Source organism: Cebus imitator, unplaced genomic scaffold (assembly GCF_001604975.1).
Source record: "Cebus imitator isolate Cc_AM_T3 unplaced genomic scaffold, Cebus_imitator-1.0 Scaffold393, whole genome shotgun sequence".
Taxonomy (NCBI): Eukaryota; Metazoa; Chordata; class Mammalia; order Primates; family Cebidae; genus Cebus; species Cebus imitator.
In genome coordinates, this window is record NW_016107708.1 from 187,290 (window position 1) to 212,389 (window position 25,100).

Sequence of the window (25,100 nt, forward strand, 5' to 3'; positions counted from 1 at the left end):
TTCACACTTATTGCCCAGGCTGGAGTGCAATGGCGGGATCTCTGTTCACTGCAACCTCTGCCTCCCTGGTTCAAACAATTCTCCTGCCTCAGCCTCCTGAGTAGCTGGGATTACAGATGCCTACCACCACACCCCACTAACTTTAAAAATATTTTTATTAGAGATGGGGTTCACAATGTTGGCCAGGCTGGTTTTGAACTCGTGACCTCATGTGATCCGCCTGCCTTGACCTCCTAGAATGCTAGGATTACAATCATGAGCCACTTTTTTGTCGCCCAGTCTGAAGTTCATTGGCACAATCTTGGCTTATTGCAACCTCTGCCTTCTGGGTTCAAGGGATTCTCCTGCCTCAGCCTCTCAAGTAGCTGGCATTACAGGCACCCACCACCATGCCTGGCCAAGTTTATGTATTTAGTAGAGATAGTTTAACCATGTTGGTCAGGCTAGTCTCTGACTCCTGACCTCAAGTGATCCACCTTGCCTCAGCCTCCCAAAATGCTGGGATTATAGTCATGAGCCACTCTGCCTGGCCCTGTATCTGCTTTTCAAACCAGAATAAAATTAGCAAGATTAAAGTCAAGCCTGGTGATGCAATCAGAATGATGCTGTTAACATTTAGCTAGTTTGCTAAGTGGTAAGGGTGATTTTTGATTTTCCATGGAAAGTTGATTGCTGTATGCTATTTTTACATGTACATACACAATCACTTTCATTGAGTGAAGTTAGTACTGTATATGACATACCACTGTTGTGTGCTTCACATACACAATTCACTTATGAGCATGCGGAATTATTGTACTGTTTTGGAATGATATAAAAAGCTCAGTCAGTGTTCCTTTTTCTCTTTCCCTGTTTCTTCCACTCTCTGCCATCTGTGTATGTTAGCCATATACAGATAGTACTTATTTTAATTTTTAGTTAGAAGGATGTGTCTCCAGTATCCCTCCTCCCTTAATAAATCCTATATTAGTCTTGTAATTGAAATAAAAGTCAAGAAAAAGTTCTTATTGGACTTCTTCCCTTTATATTGCTCATTAGTATTAAAATGGTAAAGCATCATCAAAAGCTTTAAATCTAATAGTGTTACTAAATCGCCTTGTTCAACAGCATAACCAAATGTTCCTTTAATATGACCTTTTAATATAAGCTATTCAGTCATATACCATTATGCTTCAAGGAGTTTTGAGATGAGTTATCCTATTATCCTAGACACATCAGTTATCCTATTTGTTTATCATATTCTTTATTAGGTAGTTAGGCTATGTATTTCTGTTTTCTTACAAATGTGTTAGACTTACACTGAGCAGCATCATCACATAACAATTATTATCAATAGTATTTAATACTTACAAAGCACATACTCTTTCAGGTATTCCTTGCAGTGTTTTAATTTAGAACTTTGAGCCACCCTAATATATTGTTAGCTATGGAACTAGGTAACTAGATTATTACCTGTAGTCAGTGCTTTTGTTTTTTTGTTTGTTTGTTTTGTTAGAGACAGGGTTTCACCATGTTGGCCAGGCTAGTCTTGAACTCCTGACCTTAGGTGATCCTCCTGCCTTGGCCTCCCAAAGTGCTGGGATTACAGGCGTGAGCCACTCAGCCATCAATGCCTTTTTTTTTTGTAATTTCTTTTTGTTTTTTAAATTTTATTTTTTGTTAGAGAAAGGGTCTTATTTTGTTGCCCAGGCTGGTCTTGAACAACTGACTTCAAGTGATTTTCCTGCCTTGGACTACAGGCATGCTGCAGTTACTGGTGTGAGCCACTGCGTCTAGCCTAGTCAGTGCTTTCTAAAAAGAAGTGAAATGCTTGAGCTTTAAGGCACTTGTTCTTACCAAAAGGCTGTTAGGAAAGCCTGGGCTCTGAGTATGCATGCGGTACTAAAGGTAGTTCAAATCAGGGATCCATAACTAGCAGACACACGCATTATATAGCTGGTCTTTGAAAAGAGTGGAAGGAATAGAGAGGTAAGTTTTAATCACATAAAATTGTGTCCACTTTATGTTTCGTGCCTCAGGAAACCATTCTGAGCCATTGCATGAGTGCATAAATTGTTTCAGATTGCTACTGCATCATCATATTATGCAAACCTGGCATATAAGAGTGATGGGTTTGTATACACAATACAAATGAGGTTTTTCTGCCTTACTAAAGATAACATATAAAAAGCTAACCATTAGGTCACACTAATGCTTAATGCTAATTGTGTTGCTTCACTGCAGCTAGTAAGGGGAGATAGCTGCTTTTTTAATGTAGATATATGGACAGTCTTGAAATATTGTTTTTCCACTTATTTTTGTGTTGTACTGAAAATAAGATTAGTTTCATAAACAGAAAATTTCTCCATTTATGAAAGAAAATCTCTCTGTTTATGAAAGAAAGAAATGGTTTATGACCACACCATTTATTTGAACTTCAAAACAATTTAACGTCACTTTTGTAGAAGATAGAATGAGGTGTTACCTTTCTGTCTTGTCAATCTTTGTAATTCTGCATTTTCTATTGAAAGTGAGGGTTTTGTTCTTTTCCTTGATTTGATTTTGTAGGTTTTCTGTCATCTGTTCTCAATTCTGAAATTCAGTGTTAAAACTGAAAATGCCCCCTATGAGTTTAAGTAAATTGATAGGGCAGCACAATAACCTGAATTGATGTGAGGGACTTTACATCTTTGTCCTGCTTAGTGTGACATTTTGCTGCAGAAATCGTGCATGTTATTACATGGTACTTTTTTTTGGATCCCACTGTGTCTTAGAATATGTGGTATATGTATTCTAAACAGAATTGAGAACTTTTGAGTGGCAGCATACATCTGGCTGCAGTGGTTTGCTTTAAATGACTGCATTATCTGTCATAAACTGCTGGATTCCCATTGTTGGAAGATTGTGAGGCCTGAATCATTAGTATGAAGAATAAAGTTTTGCCAAAGAACATGTTGAACTATTATTATCATCATTACTTTTTCTTTTTTTAAATTTTTTGAGATGGGGTCTTGCTTTGTCACCCAGGTTGGTCTTAAACTCCTGGACTCAAGCGATCTTTCTGCCTCACTCTCCCAAAGTGCTGGGATTAACAGGCAGGAGCCATCATGCCCAACCCATGTTGAATTAAATGTGTTGATTACTTAGTCAGTACAAGCCTAGGAAGAGGTTTACTTACTTTTTTTTTTTTTTTTTTTGAGACGGAGTCTCACTCTGTCTCCCAGGCTGGAGTGCAGTGGAGCAATGTCAGCTTACTGCAACCTCTGCCTCCCAGGTTCAGGTGATTTTCCTGCCTCAGCCTCTCAAGTAGCTGGGATTACAGGCGTGCACCACCACGCTCGGCTAATTTTTTGTTATTTTTAGTAGAGATGGAGTTTCACCATGTTGGCCAGGCTGGTCTCAACCTAAACTCCTGACCTCAAGTGATCCACTCGCCTTGGCTTCCCAAAGTACTGGATTACAGACATTAGCCACCATGCCCTGCCTAGGTTTACTTTCAAGTGCTATCTTTTCTTGGTTAGTCATAGTTGCTCAGAGCGCTAATTGCTGATATTGTGACCTAGTCCTACAGTGATTTTATTTGCTAAAGGCATGGGAATGGAAATTATGGTGGGACTATACCTAGATAGCATCTGTCCTGCTGTTTCTAGGATACACGTTTATGCATATAAATGATTCTTTATGATTTTTAGTTTATTGAGTCTTTTATAAGGATGGAAGCAGTTGATCTTTCTCTCATTTCTCTAGTCACCCACAAAAGCTGTATATAATGCCAGACATTGGAATCATCCAGATTCAGAAGAACTGCCTGGACCACCAGTAGTAAAACCTCAGAGTGTCACAGTAAGTGAACTGTACTTACTTATTTTGTGTTTTTTAATAAGCTATAAATTAAGCAGTTACTCTTTTAATTCACAATTTGTAAATCTTTGACTTCCCTATTTAACAGTTTATTTTGACCTTCTTTACTAAAACAGTAGTTTCAGTTTAATTCATTGGAAAACTGAGGGTTGTCGGTAAGATAGCAGAAATTCTAGTGCTGCCAGGTTAAAAATGAAAGCCATAAAAATTAAGACTCTTGTTACTCATGACCCACATTTCATGGAATTTATAGTATTTAGTGTTTAAGAGCAAGATTGTCCATATTTCATGTTTGTATAAGAGGTATATTGTATATTGCATCCTATGTGTATTTCTAAGTGGCTTTCCGTGCTTAATTTGCTTTTCAGAGGCAAATTTCTTTCTGTATTCCAGTAATACTTTTCAATCCAAAACATTAGGAAAAAGATTCTTAGCAACTTATTTTCTCCAGAATGACTGATAGTATCATACATGATTTCTAGGTTAACAGTAAAGCTTCAGTCATCTGGGGTTATCAGGTAAATTAGTTCTTTATAACAACAAATAATTTGGGGATAGAAGTTTTTCTAATATATAATGTACAGTTCCCAGTCTTCGTAAACTGATTAGACTCCTCTTGATAGTATAAAGAAATCATTTTGTATATTAGTAGTAATATATCATGCTCCTGTTACAGCTATTTATTTCTGCCCTAAACTCTTTTCACACTCTTGTGATGTTAAAATTCTTTTGACTTTAGTTTTTCTGTCCTGCCCCTTTCTGCTTATGAAAGCTATTTTTGCATGCAGTTGTGGTTCTGTAATCTTTCTCATGGTACTAGAGACAACAAATTGTGTGAAATAAAAAGTTTAAAAAAGACCAGAAAGAATCCTTGAGTGGTTCTTGTGTATGTAGACATACATATGTCTTACCTGATAGTGCATGAAATTCAAAATATTTCTAAAGAGACCTTTGAGAGGCCTCCCCATTCCCTTTTTTTAAAAAGCTTTATTTACTTTTTTTGAAGCTGAATTTGCCAGATAGGTGAGATGTTCCTATTTTTGTATATTTATTTAGAACAACTAATTTAATACCTTTATTAATAGGTGAGGCTGTCTTCAAAGGAACCAAATCAAAAAGATGATGGAGTTTTTAAGGCTCCTGCACCACCATCCAAAGTGATAAAAACTGTGACAATACCTACTCAGCCCTACCAAGATATAGTTACTGCACTGAAATGCAGACGAGAAGACAAAGAAGTAAGCAGCCATATACAGTGTTTACTGCATGTTAATAGATTTTTGTATGTAACGTTTAGCCTTTTAATATCTTCAACAAGTATCAATATACTGATACCCAGTTTTGAACCACAAACTTCTTTTGTCCTACCATCATCATTGTTCTAAAAATATTTTTGTTGCCATCTAACAAACTATTTTATGCACTTATATAAAGTACAGTGAGCCCACAGATTTAAATAGTTCATAGTTAAAAGGGGGTGAACGTTTTTTTTTTTTTTTTTTTTTTCACAGTTATATACTGTTGTTCAGCACGTGAAGCACTTCAATGATGTCGTAGAATTTGGTGAAAATCAAGAGTTTACTGATGACATTGAGTACTTGTTAAGTGGCTTAAAGAGCACTCAGCCTCTAAACACGCGTTGCCTTAGGTAAGATTTTTATATTTTACAATTGTGTACATGCTGTATTAAATTTTTTCAACTGTGTATTGTCCAAAAAGCCAGACATTCTTTATTTTGTTATGTGATGTGTATAGTATATATAGCCAGTGATATGTTAAAATGCCTGCCCACCCTCCCTCCCTCCCTTTCTTCCTTCCGCTCTCTTCCTTTCCTTTTCTTCCTCTCCTCTCCTTTCTCGTTTCTCACACTGTCACCCCGACTGGAGTGCAATGGTACCATCTCCACTTGCAGCAACCTCCACCTCCTGGGTTCAGGTGATTCTCTTGCCTCAGCTTCCTGAGTAGCTGGTTAGCTGGGATTACAGGCATGAGCCACTACACCCAGCTACTTTTTTGTAGTTTAAGTAGAGATGAGGTTTCACTATGTTGGTCAGGCTGGTCTTGAACTCCCGACCTTGTGATCCACCTGCTCAGCCTCCCAAAATATTGGGATTACAGGTGTGAGTCACCTCATCCGGCCAGAGCTATCCATTTCTTTATCAAGAATTTGGTTCTACATGGTAGAGGGAAAGCTGGGTGATCATAGCCTTTTCAGCATAGCATAGGCTTCAGTTCTTAAGTGTTTAAAAAATAAGAACAACATGCTAAAGCATCTTTTTGTCCTGTGTGGTGGCTCATACCTGTAATCCCAGCATTTTGGGAGGCCAAGTTGAGAGGATTGCATGTGTCCAAGAGTTCGAGACCACCTTGGGTAACATAATGTGACCCTGTGTCTATAAAAAATAAAAAGTGAGTCATGGTGGCATGTGCCTGTAGTTTCAGCTCCTTGGGAGGCTGATGTGGCAGGATGGCTTGACCTGGATGATAGAGTGAGGTGAGGCTCTGTCTCCAGAAAAAGGAAGAAAAAATACCAGAAAGAAAATAAATAATTTTTAAAAAAGAATCTTTTAAGTTATTTTTACCTTTGATGTTCAAGTAATAAATTAGATTTATTTAAGCATGTTGTGGTCTGAGTGCTTACATTTACACCCAAATGCTCAAAATAAAAAGGTGATCTTTTGTATTCCCTAATGAATTGATTGAATACTGTAATTTTGATTGAATTTTTGAGTCATTTGGAGTATATTCAATCAAATGTAATTAATTCTAATTTTTATTAGAAGTATTATGAAATGTTTGTCAGAGTTTAAGCTTTTAATGATAGTAGTAATGTAAAGAATGCACTAAAGACAATTATGTTATTTTTTAAAAATACAGTGTACCTAATCACATACTAGGCACCAGTATATTTTTAATAATGTGTTTTGCCTCTGGTTTTTATATTGTGTTGATGTATGGGCAGTGCTTTGACCCTTTTACACCCTTCCTATTTGCTGGTTATGGTATTATACAAACTAAAAATTAATGTGCTAGCTGTTTCCAGTTCCCCTAACCTACTCTATTTTCTTCTAGTGTTATTAGCTTGGCTACTAAATGTGCCATGCCCAGTTTTCGAATGCATCTGAGAGCACATGGGATGGTAGCAATGGTCTTTAAAACCTTGGATGATTCCCAGCACCACCAGGTATTTTTAACTTTCTGAGATTGAGAAAACTACTAGGCTGTATGGCTATCAAAAAATGTCTTCACTGAATATTCTATAAATATATCCTAATTATAGATTGAGTTCATTTTATTTGCTAAATTTGTAGTACTTATGGTCAGAAGCTTTTTGCTTAATACTTAATTTCTCATGAAAACATTTTTTCTTAATTTGTCATTTTATACTATTAAAATTTTATTTTGTTATTTTTGCTAATGTAGCATACTGATATTGAATTTTGTAAGCATGATTTTCCCAATAATCAGAAAGCAAACCGATTTGGAAATGCAGCTTTAATTTTTTTAGAAACATTTTTGTTCATTGTTGACTCTGGAACATAGGCTTATTGTGATAAGGAATAAATTCTTCATTTTCCTTGCCTTTGATGTTTTTGCTTAATAATAAAGCAAACATAACAAAAGTAATTAGGTTTATATTTTCCAAAATTAGAAAGTAATCATCATTGCTAATTATTATCATTAGTAGTATTTTGACATGGCCTTGCAATATTTTTGTTAAAGAAATTATGTTCTAAAAATGGATTAGGTAATACAGAATTAATTTAATACTGCATCTTCTGGGCCAGGCGTCTTGGCTCATGCTTGTAATCCCAGCACTTTGGGAGGCCAAAGAGGGCGGATCACCTCAGGTCAAGAGTTTGAGATGAGCCTGGCCAACATGGTGACACGCGCCTGCAGTCCAAGCTACTCTAGAGGCGGAAGCAAGAGAATCACTTGAACCTGAGAGTCAGAGGTTGCAGTGATCCGAGATCTTGCCACTGCACTCCAGCCTGGGAAACGGAGACTCTGTCTCAAAAAAAAAAAAGTAATTTGTTGCTGGCAGGGGGGTGTCCACTTGTAAGTCCCAGCTACTCTGGAGACAAAGGTGGGAGGATTTCTTGAGCCCAGGAGTTCAGATCCATTCTGGGAAACCTAGTGAGAGCTCATCTCTTAAAAACAAACAGAAAAGAGACTTTGTTTGCTTTATTATGCAGTTAACAGGGGACTGAGGCATTACAGTGTGTGATTTTAAGGGCAGTGGTTCCCCCATGGCCTTTACTATGGCATTCTATTTTCCAAAAATAATTTGCTGTATAAACTTTTAATCAGACACCTGGTCTGATGCTTCTATACTTCTAGGGACTCAAAGTTTAAATCTTTAGATAGTTGTATTTTCTGTATGTTGAAATAAGTGTAAGAACAGAATATCTCAAGTATTGGAATATCCTAAGTGTAAGACCTTATTTTATATTCACATTTATCTAAAATACTTCACCTTCAGTATTTTTAGATTGTATAAATAGAGTGTGCTGGCTGACTGTGCCAGCTCATGCCTGTAATCCTAACACTTTGGGAGGTCAAGGTGGGCAGATTGCCTGAGCTCAGGAGTTCAAGACCAGCCTGGGCAACATGGTGAATCCCCATCTCTACTAAAAATAGAAGAAACTAACCAGACTTGGTGGTGTGTGCCTGTAATGTTAGCTACTCAGGAGGCTGAGACACAAGAATTGCCGGAACCCTGGAGGCTCAGGTTGCAGTGAGCTGAGATTATGCCTCTGCACTACAGCCTCAGTGACAGAGTGAGACTCTTTCAAAAAAAAAAAAAAAATTAAAAAAAAAATATGTAGAATGTGCTAACTTAACTACCTGATCTGAGTGATTTTGGTACATTTTATTAATTATTTAAAAAATTATTTTGTTCACCTAGAATTGATTGGTTTATTTTTTCAAGCAATCCTTACAACTCAGCCTCCCAAGTAACTGGGACTACAGGCGCCTGCCACACCACACCTGGCTAATTTTTGTATTTTATTTTATTTATTTTATTATACTTTTAAGTCCTGGGGTACATGTGCAGATCTTGCAGGATTGTTATATAGATATACACATACCATGGTGGTTTGCTGCCTCCATCTCCCCGTCACCTTCATTAGGTATTTCTCCTAAGATTATCCTTCCCTGATGTTTTATTTTATTTTATTTGAGACAGAGTCCCGCTCTGTCACCCAGGCTGTAGTGCAGTGGTGCAATCTTGGCTCACTGCAACCTCTGCCTCCCGGGTTCAAGCAATTCTCCTGCCTCAGCTTCCGGAGTGGCTGGGATTACAGACGTTCGTTACCATGTCCAGCTAATTTTTTTTGTATTTTTAGTAGAGACGAGGTTTCATCATGTTGACCAGGCAGATCTTGAACTCCTGACCTCAGGTGGTCCACCCACCTTGGCCTTCCAAAGTGCTGGGATTACAGGCATGAGCCACCAGACCTGGCGATTGGTTTATTTTAAAGAAATGCTAATATATGTCATTCAGCGTCCTGGGTTTACATACAGATGTAAACACAGCTGTGTTTTGCAGGGGGAAAAAATGTTAAGGGTTTGATACAGACTTAAAATTATTATTTCAGTTATTGATTTTTTTTGAGACAGAGTCTCACTCTGTCGACAGGTGCCAGGCTGGAGTGCAGTGACGCCATCACGGTTCACTGCAACCTCCGCCTCCTGGGTTCAAGCAATTCTCCTGCCTCAGCCTCCTGAGTAGCTGGAACTACAGGTGTGTGCCGCCATGCCCAGCATTTTTTGTTTTTTTAGTAGAGACGGGGTTTCACCATGTTGGCCAGGATGGTCTCCATTTCTTGACCTCGTGATCCGCGCGCCTCAGCCTCCCAAAGTGCTGGGATTACAGGTGTGAGGCACCGCACCCAGCCTTTAGTTATTGATTTTAAACTGAAATATGACTGTCTACTATATCATAAAGAATAGGCTGGGCATGGTGGCTCATGCCTATAATCTTAGCAATTTGGGAAGCCAAGGTGGGTGAATCGCTTTGACTTCAGGTGTTTAGGACCAGCCTGGGCAACATAGTGAAACCCCATCTACAAAAATACAAAAAAAGTCAGCTGGGCATGGTGGCTCATGCCAGTTGTCTCAGCTACTTGTGAGGCTGAGGCGGGGAAGATTGTTTGAGTCCAGAAGGCCAAGGCGACAGTGAGCTGAGATCGTGCCACTGCACTTCAGCCTGTGTAACAAAGTGAAACCCTGCCTCAGAAAAAAAGTGAGGTATATCATAATAGAATTTATGCACATACACACACACAGGTCTGTAAAGATGTTCTATAAACTCTTCATTTAGCACAGAATAGCCAAAGAAATATGTAACTCAGCTTATACTCTTACAGCTTTCAGGCATTCATGTATGGAGGGTCCACTGAAAGGATAATTTTAAGCAACAGCATTTCATTTTTTAAGCATGTTTCTTCAGAATATTATTGGCGGGACCACTGAATAAAACATTTTTAAAGTTTCCAACATCGTCAGTAATATAAGTTTTAGGCATTTTAACTTGTAAGCAAAAGTCATTAACAGTCTTATTTCTTGAGATTGTCAGGAGTTGCTCACATGAACTTTTTTCTTTTCCTTTTTTTTGGTCTGTTGAAGAATCTGTCCCTCTGTACAGCTGCCCTCATGTATATACTGAGTAGAGATCGTTTGAACATGGATCTTGATAGAGCTAGCTTAGATCTCATGATTCGACTTTTGGAACTGGAACAAGATGCTTCGTCAGCCAAGCTACTGAATGAAAAAGACATGAACAAAATTAAAGAAAAAATCCGAAGACTCTGTGAAACTGTACACAATAAGCATCTTGATCTAGAAAATATAACGGTAGGTTTCTTCTTCCTTCCTTCTAAGATGAGAATTACTTTCAGAAAGTCTTCGGTTAGTTGCAATAGCTGGGTGACTGTGAGCAAATTATTTAACTTCTAACCTTGGTTTACAGTTTGGCAAATTCTCAGGTTTAGCTCTGAGTATAATTTCATTCCATACCTGAACTTCCTAAACTAGTTTATGTGCTTTTAGGTTTTTTTGCCCGGTAAATTGTTGCACATTTTCTGTTGCATTTTGCCTAATCCTTCTCTCTTTATTTTTTATTTAATTTAATTTAATTTAATTTAATTTATTTATTTATTTATTTTTTTTGAGACAGAGTTTCACTCTTATTACCCAGGCTGGAGTGCAATGGCGCGATCTCGGCTCACCGCAACCTCCGCCTCCTAGGTTCAGGCAATTCTCCTGCCTCAGCTTCCTGAGTAGCTGGGATTACAGGCACGCGCCACCATGCCCAGCTAATTTTTTGTATTTTTAGTAGAGACGGGGTTTCACCATGTTGACCAGGATGGTCTCGATCTCTTGACCTCGTGATCCACCCGCCTCGACCTCCCAAAGTGCTGGGATTACAGGCGTGAGCCACCACGCCAGGCCAATTTTTTATTTTATTTTTTAAGAAAAAATAAAAGGGGGCCAGGTGCAGTGGCTCATGCCTACAATATCAGTGTTGTGAGAGGCCAAGGCAGGTGGATTTCTTGAACCTAGGAGTTTGGTTCTAGCCTGAGCAACATGGCAAAACCCCCATCGCTACAGAAAATACAAAAAAAAATTAGCTGGACATGGTGGTGTGCACCCATAGTACCAGCTACTCAGAAGGCCTAGGTTGGGGGAATCTCCTGAGCCCAGGGAGTTTGAGGGTGCAGTAAGCCAAGGTTGTACCACTGCACGCCAGCCTGGGTGACAGAGCAAGACCATCTCAAAAAAAAAAAAAAAAAAGGTAGAACTACATTTAGGCTATTAGGAATTTGAATTCTTATTCTCCATGGATTTCAGGAATAAAAACTTCAGAAGATTTACGTCTGCCATTTTCTTTTTTAATTTATAATAATTATTATTTTTTGAGACAGGGTCTTGCTATGTCACCCAGGCTGGAGTGCAGTGGTACAGTTATGGCTCACTGCAGCTTCAAGCCCCTGGGCTCAAGTGATCCTCCCACCTCAGCCCCCCAAGTAGCTAGGACTACAGGTGTATGCCACCATATCTGGCTAACTTTTGTATTTTTAGTAGAGATGGGGTTTTCACCACGTTGCCCAGGCTGGGTTTAAACTCCTGGGCTCAAGCGATGTCACCTCAGCCTCCAAAGTGTTGGAATTACAGGCGTGAGCCACCACTCCCGCCACAACTGCCATTTTGAATGAGTAGGCATCTACAATGTATTTATTCCAAAGTACCTCAGGTTGTCTGTTTCATGGAACCTGAAGAATCCTGAAGACACCTCAAGGAAGACTCTTAGGCACCTCACCTCCCCTGAGGTGGTGTTCCTTATAATACAGTCATGGCCAGTAGCTGCTCTTATGCTCATCACAATGCACCATGTGTGAGATAGCTATGCCATTTTTGCTTTATTTCAGTTCTGCTTTCTTCTGGCTTTTTTACTTATAGAATCAATAATGTTCCAATGGTTTCTAGGCCAGTAGAAGATAATTCGCTTGTGATTTTGGAAAAAATAAGAGTGTTTATTACATAATAACCTGGTTTTCAGACATTTCCAACATCAAAACCGCAGTAAACATTTGTTATTGTCTATGCAAACGTACCCCCAAAGTCCAAGGAAGCTGAGAAACTGAAGAGTGACAAATCCAGTTTTTCAGAAAGAAACATTTAGTAGGGACTTATAATCAAAAGCTGTGTCTGTGTCTTGGGATCCCCATGCTATTACCCCCACATCCAGGGTTTATATGCCACAGGGAAAGTATAATCCAGAATAGATGTGTAGGGCCATTGAAGTACATTAAGTTGTTTGACCTCAGGTTAGGATATACAGTAAGTACCTGATTTTACACAAGGAAAAATGGGTAAACCAGAAATTTTAGAGGCTTTCCCAGAACAGATGTTAATCAGATCTCAGGCCAGTGATGTGGCTCACAGCTGTAATCCCAGTACTTTGGGAGTCCGAGGTGGGCGGATCACCTGAGACCAGGAGTTCTGCCAATATGGTGAAACCCTCTCTCTACTAAAAATATAAAAATTATAGCTGGACCTCGTGGTGAGTGTCTGTATTCCCAGCTACTTGGGGAGGTGAAGGCACAAGAATTGCTTGAACCTAGAACCTAGGAGGCAAAGTAGAGGTTGCAGTGAGCCGGGATTGGCGTGACTGCACTCCATCCTGGGTGACAGAGTAAGACTATGTCTCAAAAAAAAAAAAAAAAAAAAAAAGCCAGTGTCTCCCCATTATTTAACTGAAGACTGCAGCATTTGCCACAAAAAATGTATAGAATGCTTTGTGCTAGCTAGATGTGACTTAAGGCTCTTGCTCTATTCTGTTTTAATTAGGGTAGAGGTGGTAATAGATTCTGGTTAAGGTGGAAGATGGGAGAGCAGTTTAACTTTAAACAGCAAAATACAAAACTGACATGTATTCAGTACATTTCACTTTATAAGATTGTGGAGAGAGATGTTGCACTCAGATGGCAAATCTGTGATCCTCCATGTCATCATACCATCTGTATACTACATTTAAAACTTCTTAACTTTTTTTCTTTTTTGAGATGAAGTCTCACTCTGTCACCCAGGCTGGATTCCAGTGGTGTGATCTCGGCTCACTGCAGCCTCCGCCTCCCGGGTTCAAGCTATTCTCATGCCTCAGCCTCCCGGATAGCTGGGATTACATGTGTATGCCACCATGCCCAGCTATTTTTTTTTAATTTTTTTTATTTTTAGTAGAGATGGGGCTTTGTCATGTTGGCCAAGCTGGTCTTGAACTCCTGAACTCAGGTGATCTGCCCACCTCAGCCTTCCTGGGATTACAGACATGAGCTGCTGCGCCTGGCCAAAACATTTATAATTTTTATTTATTTATACCGTTTTTACAGTGATTTTTTTTTTTTTTTTTTTTTTTTTTTTTTTTTTTTTTTTTTTTTTTTTTTTTTTTTNTTTACAAATGTCTACTCATTTTTTCATACTATAAAAGAATAAATTTGAGCTTATAATTTTTAATTGCCTACATAGTTGGGTGAATGTGCCTTTATTTTTTTGTCTCCTATGTTCAACATTTAGGTTCATTTCAGGTATGCCGTTAAATAACATGATAAACTTGGTAATTTAATTTGTCTTGTGTTTTGTTGAATTTATTAGGATGATAAATACCAGAATAAAAACTTTACTGTATTAGATAAAACAACTTTTTTTATTCATATGATGAAGCCAGAGCACAGCTGTCAATTTTAGGATTCCTCTTTTTTCTCCCTAACATTAACTATTCTTGAGTATTGTTTGTTTTAAATTGTACAGTGGATTTACCATGTTGTTTTGTACAATGAATATCTTCTACACATTAGTTTTGTTACTAGTTGCTTAATTTCTTGAATATATTGGTATTGCTGATGTGCCATGAAAAGATAATTTAAAATAGTAGTATAGCCATGCTTTGCTCAATGACAGATGTGTTCTGAAAATGAATCATTAGGTGATTTTGTTGTTGTATGAGTATCAGAGTGTACTTACACAGACCTAAAAGTTATGGTCTACTACACATCTAGACTGTACAGATTTGCACCCTAAAAGCAGCAGGCTGTACTACATGTGGTACAGCCTGTTGCTTTTAGGGTGCACACCTGTACAGTATGTTGCTATATTGAACACTGCAAGCAACTGGAACACAGTGGTGGCAAAATTTGTGCACCTAAACACAAAAAAGGTACAGTAAAAGTAAGGTATAAAAGATTTAAAAAGATAAACCTATATAGACACTTGCCATGAGTAGAGCTTTCAGGACTGGAAGTTGCTCTGTGTCAGTCAGTGAGTGAGTGGTGAGTGAACATGAAGGCCTAGGACATTATTGCACACCACTGTAGACTTGATAAACACTGTACACTCTGGCTACACTGTTTAACTCTTGACTCTTCTATAATAACACTTAGCTTAAAACATTGTATACTAAACAAAAATATTCTATGAGCTTTTTTTCTTTCAAAATTCATTTTTTAACTTTTAAAACTTTTTTTTGTTAAAAATGAAGACACACACGTTAACCTAGATCCACACAGGGTCAGGATTATCAATATGACTGTCTTCCACCTCCACATCTTGTCCCATTGGAAGGTTTTAGGGACAGTAAAACATGAATGGAGATGTCATCTCCTCTGATAACAATGCCTTGTCCTGGAATGCCTCCTGAAGGACCTGTCTCAGGGTGTTTTTTGTTTGTTTGTTTTTTCCCCCTTGAGACTGTTTGACTCTGTCACTCAGGCTGGAGAGTACAGTAATGTGACCTGGTCTCACTGCAACATCTGCCTCCCAGGCTTAAGCGATCCTGTGCCTCAGCATCCCAAAGTGCTGGGATTACAGGTGTCAGCCATCTCACAGCCTAATCCTCTTATTTTCTGGTTAATGATTTGGCTGTGCTTTAACTCTGAGGACTATTCAAGTTTTCAAATAACATGCTTGAATAATAGGTAATTTTTAAATGCTAGCTTGCAGTATACTCAATATAGCCTAAAACATTTAAGAATCCTTTTTATGCCAATAGAAACAAAAATGAAACTCCCTTTTAAGCATAAAAAGGTACAAGTTTTAATTATTAATATCAAATTACCATCACCTTTCTTTCTAAACAAAGAATGTCTCATTAGTCTTCAGCTTTTCCAGTATGACTCATGAATTAATACACCTAACCAATCTAAATTATTCTTTGAGGGACAGAATGAGAAATGGACAGAATTGAATCTGTTTTTGTAGTACTGTATTGGGTTCTAATTCTACATTTGTCACCTTGGAGAACACACTTTTTTTCTTTTCTCTTTTTCTTTTCTTCTTTTCTTTTCTTCTCTTTTCTTTTTCTTTTTCTTTTTTCTTTTCTTTACTTTTTTCTTTTCTCTCTTCTCTTCTCTTCTCTTCTCTTCTCTTCTCTTCTCTTCTCTTCTTTCTCTTCTCTTTTCTTCTTTTCTTTTCTTTCTTTTCTTTTCTTTTCTTTCTTTTCTTTTCTTTTCTGACAGAGTCTTGCTCTGTTGCCCAGGCCAGAGTACAGTGCCATGATCTTGGCTCATTGCAACCTCTGCCTCCTGGGTTCAAGCAATTCTCCCTGCCTCAGCCTCCTGAGTAGCTGGGATTACAGGTGCCCACCACCATGCCCGGCTAATTTTTGTGTTTTTAGTAGAGACGGGTTTCACCATGTTGGCCAGGCTGGTCTTGAACTCCTGACCTGAGGTGATCCACCTACCTCAGCCTCTCAAAGTGCTGGGATTACAGGCTTGAGCTACCAACCACACTCAGCCAAGAACAACTGTTTTAAAAGAAGTAGATTAAAAATCTTCTGTACCTGTTGTAAATATACAATACTGGTAATACCTGTTGTTTGAATTTCTAAATATCTAGTTTATATGCAGTTTTCAAATAGGCCTGAAGGACATAATGTGAACGATCATCTTTTGAAGGGGAGAAACTGGGAGAAAAACTAGGTCTTGTCAATCTTTGCTAATTAAAGCATTTCTTTTGTTATGCTGAAGTTCCTTTATTACAACAGAAACCAAATTGCTCTTTGTTGGGAGGTGGCTGTATGCTTTAAATAGAAAAACAACAGCTAAAGTGAAATAAAGAGAAAGACAAACTTTACTCTGATAGTAAATGTGGCTCTTAGCTTTTGTACTCTTCTGGTGGTAATCCTAAAGCATTATTTGAATAGTTTTGTCATCATGGCCCCATGATGAATATCTGAGCTGCTAAGCCTGCAGTAGTCAGTTTAAAACTAGTCAGTTTGCAGTTCTAAAGTGAGCAAAGGATTTGTATGCAGAATAGACACAATACTCCAAACAATAAGGAAAGACAATCAGTCTTGCAGGAAAATACGGAAAGAATAACAAACAGGAATCTCATACTAGTAATATAGTTAATTAATATGTGAAAAACTGGTCAAGTTTAATGTAGTTGTAAAAATACAACTAAAAGCAGTATGTTACCATTTTGTACCCTCAGACAAAAATGTTAAGTGATAACTTGTGCTTTTGAAAATTCAGGGCAACTGGCTACTCCCACAGTTTGCTCCTGAGAGTGTTACTTGTTAAATCCTTTGTGGCAAATTAATATTGATTAACAGTTAAAACATACATGTACCCTTTGACTTAGCAGTCTGACATTTGGCCTCTGTACTGTAGAAATGAGTACCTATATGTATGTGTAATAGTAAACTGACAAATGATAGACTACTGTAATAGCACATTTTCTCTATGAAAAGCTGGTTTTAAAACTTTGTTAAATGTATACTGTTGTGATAAAATTGAAAATTAGTTCAATTTTATGTATAGTCTTAAAAAACTGTACTGATAGCATGCAGTAAATTTTTGCAAAGAAACAATTTTTAGAATTGCTAAAAGTAAATATTCATTAATGATGCTTGTTTTTAGACTGGGCATTTAGCTATGGAGACATTATTGTCCCTTACTTCTAAACGAGCAGGAGACTGGTTTAAGGAAGAGCTCCGACTTTTGGGTGGTCTGGATCATATTGTAGATAAAGGTATGATATTCACATGTGTATAATGTTTTTATATATTATTTAAACCCTGAAGAAAATACTCCATTCACATACTTCAAAAAGTTATTTTATCAGTTTGGAAGTGTCTGTTTTTTAAAGTAGTGTCCTGCAAATTTCTAACATTTAAAGAAGAGGCCAGGCCAGGCACGGTGGCTCATGCCTGTAATCCCAGCACTTTGGGAGGCCAAGGCGGGCGGATCACCTGAGGTCAGGAGCTCAAGATCAGCCTGACCAACATGGAGAAACCCCATCTCCACCAAAAATACAAAATTAGCTGGACGTAGTGGTACATGCCTTTAATCCCAGCTACTTGGGAGGCTGAGGCAGGAGAATCGCTTGAACCTGGGAGGAGGAGGTGGTTGTGGTGAGCTGAGATTGCACCATTGTACTCCAGCCTGGGAGAACGAGCAAAACTCTGTCTCGGGGAAGGGGGAAAAAAAAAAAAAAGGCCTTTAACATTTTGATATTGGGGGGTTATGGAAACGAAATAATTACAGGGTATGATATATTTCAAAATCTCAAAACCTAGAATAAAAAGTGTTCAGAGAGATTCCAGCATGTTCATAGCATGTGTACAGATGGCTTTTAATGTTAGCTAAAAGTATTGTATTGGTTAAGTATTGATGATAAATATTAACTTATGTTTGTTTCTTTTCACCTAGTAAAAGAATGTGTGGATCATTTAAGTAGAGATGAGGATGAAGAGAAACTGGTAGCCTCATTATGGGGAGCAGAGAGATGTTTACGAGTTTTAGAAAGTGTAAGTATGGATGACAATTTGGCAAAAAGTATTCAGTCTTAATTGTGAATGTGTGTGTAAGAGAGAGACTGCCAGATATTTTATATACTCCTGTGGGGTTCACTTCTCTTAATCCAGATAGAAATTGCAGTACATGTTTTTTTAGCAACCAGTTGTTAATAAACAAGTTAAATGAGCAGTTTTTTAAGAGTACCTGTATTATTGCTGCAAATGAAATGTCAGACTTGTTTATATATACCAATCTTTCTTTTAAGATTTTATTAGTTTTTGAGCCAAAATGTCACCCAGGCTAGAGTGCAGTGGCATGATCTTGACTCACTACAACCTCCACTTCCTGGGTTCAAGCAATTTTCATGCCTCAGCCTCTCTAGCTGAGATTACAGGTATGTGCCACCATGCCTTACTAATTTTTGTATTTTTAGTAGAGTTGGGGTTTTGCCATGTTGGACAGGCTAGGCTTGAAACTCTTGGCTTCAAGTGGACTGCTGGCTTCAGCCTCCCAAAGTGTTAGGATTACAGGCATGAGCTACCTTGCTGGGCCCCTCCAGTCTTTATTGTTTTTTCCTTAATGTGAGTTTCTGCTTGACTACATTGTTTGCAGATAACAATAGCTAAATGTGGTCAGATTTTATTTTTAAATTATTATTAGCATTTGGTTTATTTGATTTTATTTGAGTCAGATTTTTTTTTTTCTTCAAAATTTTTTTCTTTTTTAAGACGGGGTTTCACCATTTTGGTCAGGCTGGTCTTGAACTCCCAACCTCAGGTGATCCGCCCGCCTTGGCCTCCAAAGTGCTTGGATTACAGGCGTGAACCACCACGCCCAGCCTGAGTCAGATTGTTTATAAGCACTGCTTGTCATAATATTTGGCTTTGGAAAACGATACTGTTGAACTGCAGTAAGTATATTTTGTTCTTTGACTCTTATGAAGGACTTTAACCCAGTTTCATATAGATTAGAATTTATGTTGCCAGCTAACTTCAGAATGCATAGATTTGTTCACCAGGTTATTTTAAAAACATCTGTGGGGAAAATAGTGTAGTATAAATTTAAAACTTCTGGCATAGATTAAATGTTAATTATTCCATATGTCTTCTACAGTTCTTTGGGAACAGTAGATAACAGATATTTCTTTGTAAAAATGTATTCTAAGTGAATCTACTTAAGAGCTTTATGTTATTTGTTTGCTATTTGTTATTTGTAAGTTAAGGACTGCTCTATTCTGACATTCAATGTGTTTGGCAGTTCGTTACAGTGAATATATCGTGTAAAATAAATCATGAATGAATAATAACAGTGATGGCTTAATTTTTTCATTGAAACATTAGCTTTCTTATTTTACATCTGGAACCTGTGGGTTGTGAATTATTCCCTTAGACAACAAGGACTGTTTTTTTCCTCATCTTTGTATCTTTTAGGGACCAGGCAGAGTGTGATGTTATGTCAATGAATGAAAGTTTTGGATTGCCACAATTATTTTATATTCTTCCATTTTAGGTAACTGTGCATAATCCTGAAAATCAAAGCTACTTGATAGCATATAAAGATTCCCAACTTATTGTTTCATCAGCTAAGTAAGTTTTTTGTTTATTAGCTAGCAACTAACATTGTTACTTATTTTAAACATTTGGATTGACCACAAATGAAAGAAATTTGGATTAGTTTCCTTTATGAAATGCTCTATTGAGTTCTATGAATTGGTGCATATTGTGTAACTAAAGTTTTAAGAGTACAGATTTTGGACACAAAATGTCTATGGATTCCAGCTTGATAATTTCAGCTATATAACTTTTGTAATGTACAAATCAAGCTCTTTACAAATGGGATAATAATTGTATCTAACCCACCTAGAATCGTTATTACAGTAAAATGAGTGAATTTGTATGTTTGTAAGAAATATATTCTTAGTAGATACTCTAAAATATGTGTATATTAAAAATAAAAACATTTTTAAAATTTAAATTATTTTAAAAGCATCTTTTGTATATTATGTCTGATATGTATTAATGAGTTAAATTAGTTAATATTGCAAAGCCTAGAACAGTACTTGGCATATAATAAATACAGAGCATTTGTCCTCATTCTTGTTTTAAATGGACTTTTCTAGCCCCCTTCTTCTGCACTTTATTTAGGCCTGTTTTTCCATATCTGTATGTAACTTCTGTTCCACATTCTTTTTTTTTTTTTTTTTTGAGACGGAGTTTCAGTCTTGTTACTCAGGCTGGAGTGCAATGGCGCGATCTCGGCTCACCGCAGCCTCCGCCTCCCGGGTTCAGGCAATTCTCCTGCCTCAACCTCCCGAGTAGCTGGGATTACAGGCACGCACCACCATGCCTAGCTAATGTTTTGTATTTTTAGTAGAGACGGGGTTCACTGTGTTGACCAGGATGGTCTCGATCTCTTGACCTCGTGATCCACCCGCCTCGGCCTCCCAAAGTGCTGGGATTACAGGCTTGAGCCACCGCGCTCGGCCAATTATTCTACATTCTTTGTTCCCACACACATTTCATCACAATTAGGCTAATGCTGTCACCTCCATGCAGGTAAAATTCCCAAGTATGTCTCCAGTCCTGGTTCTATCTTATTACCACAGCCTCTTCATGATCTGTCTCTGTCCTAGTTCTTAATATCTGCCCTACTTCTCTGGCCTTTAGCCCAGAACAGTAACACATGAAGTTAACTTTCTCCAAATCTCTGCTTTGAAAAATAATTTTAATTTCCCAAATCTCTGATTGCTTATTGTCTTTGAATATATGTGCAACTTTCTTATTAAAGGAAGTTGGCCTTACCAAAGGCCCATTGCAGTCTTATTCTGATTTATCTGTTTTTTAACCTCTTATTTTGGAGGATTTCAAATATAAATAGTGTAATAAACTGTAATGTACACATTATCAATCATGGCCAGTCTGGTTTTCATCTATTCCCCCCTTGTATTATTTGAAACAGATCTACATATTATCATTTCATCCATAAATACTTAAGTATACAATATCTGAAAGCAAGTGACTCTTTTAAAAAATATAACCCAATACCATTTTCATACCACTGATTATCTAGTTGCTTACTACTATTTTATGTTTAGTCAATATTCTAATTTTCAGTAATCTCAAATTTCTAGTCTCAATAGATTTTCTTAATCTGTAGGATTTTTAAATCTCCTTTTTTAAATTTATTTTTGTGTTTATTTATTTTTCTGAGATGGAGTCTCTGTCGCCCAGGCTGCAGTGCAGTGGCATGATCTCGGCTCACTACAATTTCCACCTCCTGGGTTCAAGCAGTTCTGCCTCAGCCTCCTGAGTAGCTGGGACAACAGGCATACGCACCACACCCAGCTAATTTTTGTATTTTTATTAGAGATGGGGTTTCACCATGTTGGCGAGGCTGGTCTCAAAGTCCTGACCTCAGGTGATGCCACCCTCCTCAGCCTTCCAGAGTGCTGGGATTATAGGTGTTCCTGGCCTATTTTATCTATATTTAGCATTCTTTTTTTAAAAAATAGATACAGGGTCTTGCTGTGTTGCCCAGGCTGTTCTCAAACTCAAGTGATCCTCCCACCTGACCTCCCAAAGTGTAGGGATTATAGGCATGAACTACTGTGCTCTGCCTATATAGTTAGTGCTCTTACCACATGCATTCTGCTTGTTTACTACCATGTTTTACCCTTTCTTACCAAGGATTATTGAAGTTAAATGTTTCTGATTTCATTTTCTTTTTTAAATTGACAAAAAAAAATTGTATATGTTGTTTCTGATTTAAAAATACCTCTTGTGTATACTTCATTACCTCCAACAAGTGCCTTGTAAATGGAAGTATTTAATATGACACATTTTAGCTCTTTTGTTGTGATTAGGAAGTTCAGGCCAAATGTCTTGAAGTGACAGTAGAGGTCAGAATTGTTTGTAAAAGAGCACTCATCTCTAGATTTTTAAGCTTTTCAGCAGCAACCATGATCAATGCAGGGGTAGCATACAGAAAGATTAAATAACATATGCTGAACCTCCTTTTATCTTCAAAACCCTAGTTTAGCTCAGTCTAAGAACAGTTGAGTTACCAATGACAGTATCGTAATCCTGACCAGCATTAAATACCAGAAGTACAAATTATTTTAGGTTACACATGAGGAACACCTTCCTGACCAAAGGGTTGTAAAATATTAGGAAACCTTTACAGAATTTCCTCAGTATGTTTTAAAGGGCAACTAGGCGTAGATTAGATACGATTTCTTTAAGAATCTTGTGCCATTTTATATAATGCATGAAGAATCAACTGACAGAGGCAGCTTACTTGATTTGTATTGAACTTAAAAATAGAGGACTTGGTGATTTAAACAGTGTCTTTAGAAATACTAGAACCATTTAGGGATTATATTTCCTTGTTATTTTGGGTAGTATCTTGAGAATACTTGTATGTAGCTCATCCCCTTGGATAACTGTCAAGGAGACATGTCAGTTAGACCTTAAATTTAAAAATAATGATTATACTGTCACATTGGTAGTTAAGATAATAAAAATTATTTGCTCTAATGCAGATGAAGTATTTAATATTTGTCTTTACATTAACATTTGTTACATAATATTGGCAATAACATTTACTACCTCAGAAGTGTTCAATATTAGCTCTTAACCGTTTTCCCTGTTTGAGAAAGGGTTGTGGTCTGTCTGTTGGAGAGATCAATAACATGCGAGACAACTCGGAAATAAAGAGATTACTAGGGTAAATGTAGGTAGTACAGATACAAACTTCTGCCATTAGTGTTTAATTTTTAACATTCCTTGGGTAGTTTTTTTAAGGTATCTGGTTTTTCCAAAATAAAGTGAAGTTTTATCTGATAGCCTTTAGGTTCAAGTAAATAGAAATATGTTGTGTACCTATTATTTGCTATAATAATCTATATTTTATTTTCTCTTAAGAGCATTACAACATTGTGAAGAACTGATTCAGCAGTACAACCGCGCTGAGGACAGCATATGCTTAGCTGACAGTAATAAGCCTCTGCTTCACCAGAATGTAACTAACCATGTGGGCAAAGCAGTGGAGGACTGCATGAGGGCCATCATTGGGGTGTTGCTCAATTTAACTAATGATAATGGTAAGATTTTTTCTATTTTTTTCTCATTGAAAGATTTATATTGCATGTGAAAACAAGTTATTTTTCTTTGTTTCTCCTTTTCTTGGTGTAGTGATTTTTTGATTTGTCTTAATGTACTTACGTGTAGGTTTAAAAATCTCTTTTAAGAGTTGATATTTCTATAAGCCTAGTAGCTTGACCTGGAAGCATCAACAGTATGTTTCAATAGAGGAATGACTATACAATCCTAAGTTAATATCCATGTTAATAAATCTGTTATTAGTGTCCTAAGGAAGAATCAGTAACAATTTTCCTGTATCCATTTCTTATTTCAGAGTGGGGCAGTACCAAAACAGGAGAGCAGGATGGCCTCATAGGCACAGCGCTAAACTGTGTGCTTCAGGTTCCAAAGTACCTACCTCAAGAGCAGAGATTTGATATTCGAGTGCTGGTAAGTTGAAATGACTTTTTCTGGAAGAGTATTGTATCTAGTAAGGTGTGCAAAATGTTCACCTTAGTTTGGGTTTAAGAACCAACCCTTTAATATTGTGGTTGTTTTCATGAATTTCCTTAGGAACATACTTCTTTTTTTTTTTTGAGACAGATTCTCACCCTGTCACCCAGGCTGGAGTGCAGTGGCACCGTCGTGGCTCACTGCAACCTCTGCCTCCCTGCTTGAAGTGATTCTCCTGTCTTAGCCTTCCAGATGCTGGGACTACAGGCTTGTGCCACCACACCCAGCTAATTTTTGTATTTTTAGTACAGATGGGGTTTCGCCATGTTGCCCAGGCTGGTCTTCAAACTCCTGGCCTCAGGTGATCTGCCCGCTCCGGCCTCCCAAAGTGCTGGGATTACAGGCATGAGCCACTGCGCCTGGCCTTTTTTTCCTTTTTGGTCTTTATTTTTTGGCCTTTCATACTTAATGGTTTTTAGCCATTTTGAAGATGGTAAAACACTTATTTTCAGCTTTTTAGCTGCCAATAAAAATTATGTATATTGTGTTCATTTGTTTTAAGTACTCATCTCTGATAATACATGTCTCTTAAAATTTTTGAAGGGCTTAGGTCTGCTGATAAATCTAGTGGAATATAGTGCTCGGAATCGGCACTGTCTTGTCAACATGGAAACATCGTGTTCTTTTGATTCTTCCATCTGTACTGGAGAAGGGGATGATCGCATAAGGATAGCTGGACAAGTTCATGCTGTCCAGGCTTTAGTGCAGGTAAGCAACCACTTTAAAAACAAACTCATAACTACAGTTTGTTGCATTTGTCCAATTTCTTTGTCAATTGCACCTTTTATCCCCTTGTCTTGCCCTTCCACTGCTGGCCGCCTCCACCCCTACCCCGGCCTTCTTAGTTAGAACTCCTGAAGCATGTCTCTGCTGGGGTGGAAAGGGACTGTTATACACCTGACCAATTTTTTAAATATTCATACCTTCTAGGGTAAAAGCTTATTTTAAACCAGAATTTGTAATTAAATTAAAAATGTGGTACAGGCTGGGCGCGGTGGCTCATGACTGTAATCCTAGCACTTTGGAAGGCCGAGGTGGGTGGATCACTTGAGGTCAGGAGTTCAAGACCAGCCTGACCAATATGATGAAACCCCGTCTCTATTAAAAATACAAAAATAGCCGTGTGCGGTGGCTCATGCCTATAATCCCAGCACTTTGGGAAACCAAGGCGAGGCGGGCGGATCACAAGGTCAAAAGATTGAGACCATCCTGGTCAACATGGTGAAACCCCGTCTGTACTAAAAGTACAAAAATTAGCTGGGCATGGTGGTGCACACCTGTAGTCCCAGCCACTCGGGAGGCTGAGGCAGGAGAATTGCTTGAACCCAGGAGGCAGAGGTTGCGGTGAGCCGAGATCACGCCATTG

The 25,100-nt window shown here is 37.8% G+C and overlaps 1 protein-coding gene across 6 annotated transcripts in view; it reads left to right on the forward strand.

Annotated features, from left to right (window-relative positions):
- WAPL (WAPL cohesin release factor) overlaps positions 1 to 25,100 on the forward strand; it is a 99,960-nt gene that overhangs the window by 57,540 nt on the left and 17,320 nt on the right. For 3 of the 6 annotated variants that reach the window (XM_017508518.2, XM_017508519.2, XM_037731353.1), the window contains exons 5-16: positions 3,727 to 3,822; positions 4,323 to 4,358; positions 4,926 to 5,078; positions 5,352 to 5,488; positions 6,913 to 7,024; positions 10,474 to 10,701; positions 17,262 to 17,373; positions 18,054 to 18,151; positions 19,650 to 19,726; positions 23,063 to 23,241; positions 23,556 to 23,671; positions 24,278 to 24,442. In XM_017508518.2, the coding sequence (XP_017364007.1) occupies positions 3,727 to 3,822; positions 4,323 to 4,358; positions 4,926 to 5,078; positions 5,352 to 5,488; positions 6,913 to 7,024; positions 10,474 to 10,701; positions 17,262 to 17,373; positions 18,054 to 18,151; positions 19,650 to 19,726; positions 23,063 to 23,241; positions 23,556 to 23,671; positions 24,278 to 24,442 (1,509 nt within the window). The remainder of the gene's footprint in view (positions 1 to 3,726; positions 3,823 to 4,322; positions 4,359 to 4,925; positions 5,079 to 5,351; positions 5,489 to 6,912; positions 7,025 to 10,473; positions 10,702 to 17,261; positions 17,374 to 18,053; positions 18,152 to 19,649; positions 19,727 to 23,062; positions 23,242 to 23,555; positions 23,672 to 24,277; positions 24,443 to 25,100) is intronic. The other 3 variants (XM_017508520.2, XM_017508521.2, XM_017508522.2) reach the window with 2 other exon arrangements.